The 10,595-nt window shown below is 41.7% G+C and overlaps 1 protein-coding gene across 5 annotated transcripts; it reads right to left on the bottom strand.

Moving 5' to 3' along the window:
- Positions 1 to 336: 336 nt before the first annotated feature.
- On the bottom strand, positions 337 to 9,783 carry LOC136436148 (ankyrin repeat and SOCS box protein 13-like). 5 transcript variants are annotated; one of them, XM_066429921.1, is made up of 6 exons: positions 9,533 to 9,783; positions 3,288 to 3,475; positions 2,703 to 2,853; positions 1,945 to 2,079; positions 1,279 to 1,470; positions 337 to 925 (listed from the first exon to the last, which is right to left on the bottom strand). In XM_066429921.1, exons 1-6 carry the CDS (start codon positions 9,759 to 9,761, stop codon positions 789 to 791), a joined length of 1,032 nt encoding a protein of 343 aa, XP_066286018.1. In that variant the 5' UTR covers positions 9,762 to 9,783; the 3' UTR covers positions 337 to 788. The 5 variants fall into 5 exon arrangements, with proteins under 5 accessions (XP_066286018.1, XP_066286019.1, XP_066286020.1 ...); XM_066429922.1 differs by lacking the exon at positions 9,533 to 9,783 and adding an exon at positions 8,125 to 8,320; XM_066429923.1 differs by lacking the exons at positions 3,288 to 3,475; positions 9,533 to 9,783 and adding exons at positions 4,035 to 4,222; positions 7,614 to 7,776.
- Positions 9,784 to 10,595: the final 812 nt, after the last annotated feature.

Genomic DNA, 10,595 nt, shown 5'->3' with positions numbered 1-10,595 from the left:
TACAGTCTTTTTGTCAATCTCATACAGCTATTTTCTACATTAATCAGGTCAATGATCATCACAGTATAAATAGATTAAAAGATTATTTCCTATGTCTTGCAGGAGGTCATTTCAAGACCTTTTCGAAGACTGTTCTGTAAGATATCATTTTAAGAACTTGAACACGACCATGTCTTTTATGACCCTGTCACATCAGAAAAATCTCTAAATGACATTTTCGGTAGAAAGCTTTAAGACGCCCAGTGTTCTTTCTATCATTGCACGATTTTAGCGATCAGCCGATGTTCACAGGTCTCCAAGCAATGTGATAAGGTGCAAAAATAGTAGATTTACAGATGACTACTGAAAGTTTTATTGCAAGTTCGTGCCCGTGGGCTAATTGCAAATACATTGTAGAAATATAGGGGAAAACATACATGTGACAGTGAACTGTGACTGACTTTGCTGTAACAATAGACTACTAAGTACGACTGTTGGCTATATCTAGACAATAATACACTTCTGGAAAGCAACAAAAACAATCAAAGCTCATTGGCTGTGTGACAGGGGCATTAGCAGGTAATTCAAAAGAATGATTATTCTGTAGATCATTTCAAGAACTTGTAGAGTACAAACTACGAGATTTTCAGGAGAAAATATGCTGAAGTCTCTGTTGATTTTTAAATTCAATGACCTTCTGGCCAGGTGGTCAGCAAATGTGGCCAAAGCTCGTCAACTACAGTGTGACAGCGGCCTTAGGAGGTTATTTCAAGATTTGTCCTGTACAAAAAAGAAGATTATTCTGCAAATCATTTGAAGAACTTGTAGAGTACGTAGTCCTGCAGGAGGGGAGGCAGTCTCAGCAGCTGCACAAATTTGACTCTCTCCCTGCCCAGCAGGTGGCGTATCCTCAGTCGGCACAGCTGCATCAGGTGGCTGGGGTGAGCTGACGAAAATAACCAGAAAATGGGAAAAAGTTCTAAACCTATAGTACTAAGTTATCAATGCCTCATCTGGAGTTGTATCAAAGCTTGAAAATGAAGAGATGACACATCAATGACTGATCGAGTACTGTAATACATTATATATATGTATATATATTATATATATGTATATATATGCGTATATAAATAGCTATGTATGTATATGTTGTATTTGTACATAGTATTACTATTAAGGACACTATTGACAGGATGACCATGTGCACTACTTAGAAAAATGCATGGTTACATAGATGAGGCATCTCTTAAAGCGAAATTCAATGTGGAAAAGTTCCTGGATCTAGATTCATATACTCACCATCTCTGTATGTGAGGATTTTCCTGACCTCTGACCCGGGGTCAGTCAGGTCAAGGGGCCTCTGTTTGCTGATGTCCTTGACGTTGATGTTTGCTCCGTACTCCAGCAGGACCTGCACCACCTCCGGGCTCCCCACCTTGGCCGCCACGTGCAGCGCAGTCTCGTAGTTTTTGGTTGCATCAACGTCAGCACCTGGACACAAAAGATGAATTGTTGTTGTCTTTTTTTTTTTCAAAGAAAAGGTGATAATCATCCAGTCATATCAAGTCGACTTTTACAGAGGATACAATTAAATGTACTGAAAAGTTGGACCAAAAGTGCTAAAGAAGTCCTGAGTATATTATGTCTGTTACGTGCAAGCCCTCATTAGAGCAGGAGCGGAGTAGATCAAAATAACTAGAGCAAACCTCCTGAAACGGGGACGGGTGGACTCAGCACAGTGTCAATGTGATCATCCTATCCAAACTATGGAACATATTCTCTGTGATTGCAAACTGTCCAAATACATTACTTACCAGCCTTCATGAGCAGCTCCTCGTACTCTGGTTAGTAACCCCTACTGCAGACCACATGCAACAGGCTGTTCGGAGTCATTTTCCAGCCCAGAAGCAGGACCACTACATTTTTTTGTACGACCAGACCACAGATATCATAACCTTGACCTACCAGCCCTCAGGAGCAGCTCTGCACACTCTGGGTAGTTCCTACTGCAAACGACATGCAGAGGGCCGCCGTACTGGGACTCGACTGTCTCCACGTCTGCTCCTGCATCGATCAGCACCTCCACAACCTCGTGCCGACCTGGATGCAAAGCAGGAAAAACTACCGGTAATGCTAGGGTCACATTTCCAACCCGGGGCCCGGCCGGGCAGCTTGTGGGAACGAAAACTATGACATAAAAGACAACAAAACACACAAAACCTTTAAAAAATGTCTCCTTACCATACGCTGTGTATATTCTTGACATGCATTTTTTATTCTTTGTTTTCTCAAACAGCCCGGTCGGGCCCCGGCTTGGAATTGTGACCCTAGCCTAAGTCTCTTGATCCAGATATAACTGGAACCTTCTACACTGATCATGCAAAAAGGACTGGCAGAAAGGTTCAATGTAGCACTGGAGAACTCTTCAATATTACTCAAGTACAGAAATCTAAAGATATATAACAGTTACTGCGAGTCTGCAAAGACACAATTAGTAAATTAGTACCCTTTTCTATGGACTGTATTTCATGTCGGATTAATGGCTATTTCTACCAACTCTGATCTGTACTTCTTGTACTTCCTACCGCTCCGACAAGTCTAACCTTTTCGGTCATCTTCCCACTCACTTCATGGCAATATACTGATGGTGTATTCAAATGACAAACACAGACACATCGAAAACAGAGACTCCCTACATGGAGGCAATGAAATAAACAGCTTACCATTAAAGCAGGCTTCGTGTAGAGGTGACTTGGTGAAGAGCCCTGGGTCCGGGGATATCCCATGGTTCAACAGCAGTTTGACGCAGGAAACACTTCCTCTGGAGCAGGCAAAGGTCAAGGGCGTGTCCCCGTCTATGGTCCGTGGGTTCAACTTCAACAGCGACACATGTGCAACAGCTTTTAATGATTAAGATCTCTAAAAACTCTATCCACACCATAACTGTTGCAGAAATTTGGTGTTTTGCCTGTCATTGACACGTCTCTTCTTGTAGCAAATTAAGCTGATTTTATCTATTCTAGACTGTTAACAATTCATTTATGATCAGATAAGTCACAAATGTCTTATATTTCTAAATGTAAATCATTAATTTCCTTCTTCCATACTATATGTCCTTTCGTTCCTTTTCCTCACCGTCAGTGTTGTACTGTCACTTCGTTTGTAGAAAAATACATAGATATATTGAGGAATGATTAATAAAAGCCATGGCTATTGGAAGGAACATCCAGTGAGTAGTAAAAAAAAATCCCGCCAATCCTGTCAATAGCCTCTGCCTTTAGCAAAACATTGCGTCCTCCTGATCTTACCTTTGCCCCAGCCTTGATGAGTGCCTGTGCACAGTGGAAATGTCCCCCAAGACAGGCCTCATGAAGGGGCATGCACCAGTCCGGGGTGCGGAAGTTTACATTCGCCCCTTGTTCGATTAACGTTCTTAAGACATGAGCCTGGCCGTTGGCTGCTGCGTCGTGTAAGAGGTATGACTCCTCGTACGAACCTGTAAGGAAAGTGTTTCAAACACTACAAACTATATATACGGCATGGCAGCCGTCCCGTCACAGCCTTAACTGAAGGATGAGTACTTCAAACCTCAAGTACATCATCGGAGGTCCGGTGCCAAAACAGTAACGTTACATCCTCGAGAGAAATGTCTAAAGACGCCATGATTTGATGCCCGCGAATTAAAAATTGATCATACATCTTCAGCTCAGCTTGCTTATTGGTGTTTTGATAATAGAAACAACAACAAAACAGAATACAACTCTTCGAAAAGCTGTTGTTATATGCAACAGAAAAAAAATGTTGTTTCTGAGAACTGGAATGTTTCTGAGAAAAATGACTAGATTGTGGACAAAAGTCGTACAAATTTTGGCATTAACCTGAAAAGCAGAATTTGAGTTGAGTCTTACGTTCAAATGCAACATAAACCTTGAAATTTTCATTAAGGAAAATCAATGGGTTGCTCAGAAGGTATTGTTACAGTATCAAATGCCCTCGTTATTGGCGTCAGCTAAGACTGTGACTCTGACAGATTGGATCCTTCTACTAATGCCCACCTGTGCTCCTGCTCCGATCAGAATCTTTACGCAGCCCGGGTGACCGCCCAGGCACGCGTCATGAAGCGGGGTGAACGAGTTGAGCGTGCGAGCGTTCACGTTCGCTCCCTCCTGCACGAGCTTCTGCAGGAGGAGGACCTGTCCGCAGCACGCGGCGTCGTGAAGGGGGTACCGGTCCGCCCATGTCCCTGTCCGAAGGCACAAGCCGATCTGACCAGTCTGACAAATGCTCCTATGAATCACACACACCGCACCAGCCATGGACTTCAAACTACGTCTCAGTGTCAAGTACAACAGCTTCCTGAATGTCGTACCACGACACTCAATGCAGCCCTGTTTCTTGCAATTGATTCTCGAGTTAAAGGCAACAAAGACCTTAAGACGCACTAGAGTACAGCACCGTATCCTCAAGGAAGAGTGCACAGAAAAACTTCAGTGCCGAATAGAAGTTATGATGCGATGTTTACCTCTCCTATGCTGGCAACTGCTTATCTTGTTTACGAGACAGAAATAGGATAGCGGTGATGCACAAACACCCAGAAGTCACAAGGTTTCCTCTATCTGATCATCATCGGATGTAACTTTCCACTGTTGGCATACTGCCTTACGTAATTACACATTAACCCCAGATTTTGGACAAGGACAACTGTTATTAATAGTTATTACCTGAGGTTATCGAATCTGTTGGAACCCCTCAAGATCAAAATAAATTTGTTATCTAACCAGACGAAATCTATCCTAAATGTAACATATTCATGTTTGAATTTATATCAGATTCTACTATTAACATTATGATAATTAAGACTGATGAAACAACTGGCACTACTACGTCGTAACTGTTGGCAGGGACGTCATGGGTAGAAGATGTGACATTTTCGCAGTTTTGGCATTACGACAACAAGGCCACATGATGAAAACATGACTACGTCTAAGCCAACAACAAGTAAATAATTTGTGAATTATGATCTTGAGCTCATACACTAAAACAACAGAAAATTACTTTTTACTTCGTTTGTTGTCTTGACCATTCTTGATGAACTTGTGGATTCAGAATATTTTCAAGAAGCGGATAATAAATGACGTTTAATCTGATTATTTGTAAGTTAGCTAATCTTCCTGGACCTTAACTCAGCATACAATTTCATATGAAATTACATAAAAAGGTGTCACAACTATCTACAGAGTATTATGAGACTTTTCAAGTTGACTGATGTATATACATGCTAAGCTAAGATAAGATGCTTAACTAAACTGCCGAAACTCATTCTTAATTGCAGATTGTATATCATACGGCAAACTGTTCCATATAGATTTTGATAGGGCAGACATTAGAATTCAGTCTATTTCAAACAATTTTAAAGTTTGATACCGATAAGGGAACAATCTCATCATGCAATGTTTGTGCCATACACTCCTCACACTCCCTATCCAATTATCGTCTGTTCCCCATCTGACGAGGGTTAGACATCGTTCAACAAATTTCACAGATAAAGAATGAATCTTTTCTCAAGTTGTGTATGTTTTGTTGCCTTTTAAATAATACTTTTACATTGTTCAATCATAAAACCAGTGGTCAAACAAATCCGATTTTGGTCGTTGCAATGTCTAGTAGAAATATAGATATGCCTTAGAGAGAAAACTTATACCAACCCTCTTTTATCGTAACCTCTCCCCATCCATGGAATCCATAGATCACCCGGAACATTGAACAAATCCCAAACTCAGGGGAAAACATGGGAAACTTTGGTGGATAGAATCCGTAAACGTTAGAGTGAAACCAAACGTCAACCAGCAACAGCTTGCTCCCTTACAAGACCAAAATAGCACATTCAAGGTTGAACCTATTGCAAATAAAGACATCCCAATTGAAGGTTTCCCCTCGTATCTACATTGTAGATTCATTGTAGATGATATACATATTCGTCACAGAGGTTTCAGATATGCAGAGGCTTTATACGACATTGATTAGACATAGATTTGTAGACTGACCATGTTGACTGACCATGGCACGAAATCTGGACTATGAGTTTTGGATTATGGACTGCTGACGTTACTTGATAGTTACGAATAAGGATGTTTAGGGGGGATCGAAACACAACCAGTCACATAAGCCAGCTGCGCTCTCGAAACATCATATACCATAATAGTCAGCAAATTGACTGTGGGCATTAAGATTAAGAAGAATAAGAAGAAGTAGATGCTTATAGTCTGACAAACAAGTTGAACCATCGAAGTCATGCAATTTTCCCTTCAGGTTTCTCTTGCAAAATATTCGACTATCATATTTCTAAAAGTGGCACTGACCTTGAACTTGGACATATAAACAGCTATGACCTAACATTCTAAGAGGTCGCTCCTGTTATTCATACAAAGTCTTTCTTGTCTTGATTTACATTCATCCGTCAACAGACACTTTGACAAGTAATTTCAGAACATCGCACATTACTACTATTGTAACAATATACGAATTCTATCATGCAAAACTATCCGCTTAATCAAAGTAAAAATATCATAGTATACAGATAAATACATTATTTCAAATTAATTAAAAATTAAGTTAATTTTAGTAAAAATTGACATGTTCAGCCACACCAATTCAATTTATTAGTTATCGGATTTATAAAACTGGAAAAACACAATAAAAACAAAGCCTGGGGACCAGATGTATACTTTGGTCCACTCAGTTTTACGCCGTAAATACAGTTACATCCATTTTGTTTTCTCTCTGCCTTCTGCTTTTATGATGTACGCCATACTTACACCTTAAAATGTCAAAGAACCAACGAAATAAATTGGTGTGGCCTTAAGCTTCCAACATGGTGACCTTGAAATTTGCAAGATGACTTTCAAAACAAACTCAAAGTGACCAAGGCTATACCCAGCTATTATGGTTGCGTCATTTGCCACCATTTTGTCTAGAAAGGTCTATGTTCAATGACGTTGGGAGCTAATCACATTGCCAGAAAACAGTATCAGATGACATATCATGACCTCTAGCTACTGAGTCACACTTAAGAGGCTGCCATGGAATGAAAACCGACACCAACCATTCACCAGGATGCCGTCCCTTCCGTACAGGCTATATAAGTCGTAGAACAGGGAGCAGTGGTAGAAAACACATTCCAGTACCACCCGCACAGCAACGTAAACAACCAGCAGGAACAGTATGAAACCCAGGAGCATGCCTACTCACTGGTTCCTCACCCCATGTAGATAATGTCTTTGAAAGCTATACTTAACTCTCTCTGCAACCCTATTTGGTATACATAGAGCCTTGTTTATACAGACCTCCCTGTACAGTAGCATCACTTGGTTTGCCCCTGTTCTTGTCAGCGGTGTGCATCATGGACATAACGGACCAGTAATGCAGAAGACACTTTGCAAACAGCAGAAAGAGGACATGAAAGATCACCAGTGCTACAAAACTCCCTATCACCATGGCTGGTTGGACACCCGTTAATCCTTGAGACAGAAGTGCAGTTATATAAGACTGTTTCATAACCACTTATGATGCATATATAATCTTGCATACATAACTAGAGGCACATATTACAACAGACCATATAGCATTATACAAACCTATGTCCAAGATAGTGTTCCTTTTCTGGCTAAGGCATTGGTCTGCAGCAAACATAATTGTGCAGTGATGCAGGACGCAACGGAAGAATATCCGTACAGAAGTGTACAGCACTATGACCACACAAGCGAAGAGACTCAGCTCCTGCATGACAGGGAATATTCGTCGACTGGAATACCACCGAGAACAACTCTGTGTAGACCATCATCAAATAGAAGGGGACAAGGGAAAGAGCAGACCGTAGACGTAGTTGAAAATAAAATGTAAAAACGTAACATCATAATTCCTTTGGAGCAGGAGAACAGTTGTGCAAGGTGATAATGCTAAACTTGAACATGAGACATCTGGTGATGAAATCAAAGATACAAAACAGCAATGGCACAACATGAAACAAATGACTGCATTTATCTTGTCTGCTACAAAAATAGATCTATATAAACATCGTCGCAGCAAATCATGTGAACAGAATGAGGCTATAGGTCAGGTGACCAGTTGTGTGCATTAACAACAAACCGATTTTGCCGTGCAGGAGAGCGTTAATCCGTTTGGCCTCCTTGCGATTCTCCCGGACGACATACACGTACTGGAAGACGCACAGCGACGCTTTGATGAGCAAACGAAAACACAGAAGCGCAGCGAGCACGATCAGGTTCACGGCGACGTCCGTCTCTATGTCGTAGTCGTGCCGAGACATGGTGGTCGAAGACAGGCCGGTTACATGCAGACCCTCTCTAGCGTTGTAGCAGCATTGCAGAGATGCCTTCCTGGGTCATACCAAATACAGGGGGCAGGCACTGGGTGATCACAGCAGCCAACGTTAGCATGCAATAGCTTTGACATCGTCACAATGTCAGTTAGAGAACACCCCATTTGTGCATCCATTATGTGCCGTTTGTGTCTGCAAATTAGGCCAATGTAATAAGGGAACACATTAGTTAACGTTAGAAAGGAAATTGTCACTCACGTCACAGGCAAAGCAGATCAGTATTTTAGTAGCTACATATGTGTATGTTAAATGATGAGGGTCACAAGTAAATGAGCCATTATATATATAACATTTTACACATCACACACACACACACACACACTCACACTCACTCACACACACACACACACACACACACACACACACACACACACACATAATAATAATGTCATTCAATAATGTCATGACAGCAATACTTCAACTGTCATGTTTGTCAAGTTCCCATATATCATGTACGTGTTACAATTGTCACTCAATAAACTGAGTTCTTGTTCTTCTAAAAGTTATCTCATCAATCTACTCGGTTAATGCATTGTCTTATGTACAAACATTATAGCAGTCCACTCGGGGTCAGCCTTATGTTGGAATATATAGGTGTGTCGGTTCAACATAGGAGTGTCGGAATTATAGGGAAGTCGGAACATAGATCCAGGAATATAGAGGTGTCGGCACATGGGGTGTCGGAACATAGGGGAGTTGGAACATAGGGGTATTGGAATATGGGGGTTTTGGAATATTTGGGTGTCGGAACATAGGGGTTTCAGAACATAGGGGTGTCAGGACATTCGTGTTGGAATATAGGGTGTCGAACATAGGGGTGTTGGAACATTGGGGTGTCGGTACATAGGGGTGTCGGAACATAGTGGTGTCGGAGCATAGGTGTTGGAATATAGGGATGTTGGTACATAGGTTGCCTGCGGAATATAGGCCTGGGATGTAACTGTCCAGGCTGCTAGTAATGATATCCTATAGAATGTCACTTGACGTACGATAGCCGTGTCAACTGTTGTACCGCGCTATATAAAAGACAGCAAGTAGAAGTAAGCTCTGCAACAGTCGCCACGGCTTGAACACGACCAAAGCAAATTACGCACTCAATGATAGATAATATACATGATGATCATACGACAACATAAACGGGAAGTCACCACCTACCGCCTACATCCTTGTGTATGTCCTTGTATATCTTCTTGGCCAGCCGCCTGTTCTCCCTGACCACGTAGTAGTACTGGAACAGGCACAGGGACACCTTGATCAGGATCCTGAAGCAGAACAGGGCCAGCAGCACTGTGGAGTAGTAGAAGAACAAGTCCCTGGCGACCTGCGGGTTGAACTGGCCCTCCCTGACCGACACACCCGCTCCTGCTGGCCCAAACTTCACCATGTCTGCCCCCTCCCAACGCCCAGATGTTAGGCAGAATGTTTACCAAACTAGACTGTTAATATTATGGCTGTCGCGAGGTGCGCTTGTGAAAACGCTGCCAAGTTTAGGTTGGAGGTCATCATGAAAGATTTGATTCGGCCCAAAATTTTAATCTTTTAAACGATCTCGCTCAATGCAAGGCCCTAGGGGGCCACTTCTAAGCATTGAACTAATTAAACTAATGTAGCTAAGGTGAGAGATGGGGATGTATGTTTGTTTTGAAGGTTTGTAGGTTATATGGGGGGGGGGGGCAGCGGGCTGGGAGGGAGTTCCATAGTTCTGCTGTTAGTGGAACAAAGCTGTTACTGTAGAATGACTTTGAGGCTGGTAGTTGTACAGTGTAGTGGTGTGAGTCAGAGGAGAACCTGACTTGGAACCTTATTTGATATAAAGCTGTGTATGCCGGCAAATAACCAGAAGAGAGGGCAACACATCCTGGACTCATCTCGGAAAATGAATTTTATGACATCATGGTGGGAAGTAGATGTTTTACCTTCTTCAACGTCAAGAAGATTAACTGATTTTACTCTGTTCTGTTCTGTCACTGGATACAAACCTATTTCATTACTTTGTATAAAGGAGAGTCATGACCAAGGATCAAACTTCTGTCGTTTTTTTATTGCTAATGAGAACCGGCTTTTGCACAACACACCTTATGATGGACGATAATTAGTGGTGCACGATAATTGGTAGCGCTACGTTACATATCAGTAAACAATGTTATGCAATGTGCACGTGAAATACCACTATTACGATAACAGAAATTCTCGTCTTTTTTGCTCAAACTATCGACAA

This window comes from Branchiostoma lanceolatum, chromosome 6 (assembly GCF_035083965.1).
Source record: "Branchiostoma lanceolatum isolate klBraLanc5 chromosome 6, klBraLanc5.hap2, whole genome shotgun sequence".
Taxonomy (NCBI): domain Eukaryota; kingdom Metazoa; phylum Chordata; class Leptocardii; order Amphioxiformes; family Branchiostomatidae; genus Branchiostoma; species Branchiostoma lanceolatum.
This window is presented reverse-complemented; position numbering and strand designations above follow the sequence as displayed.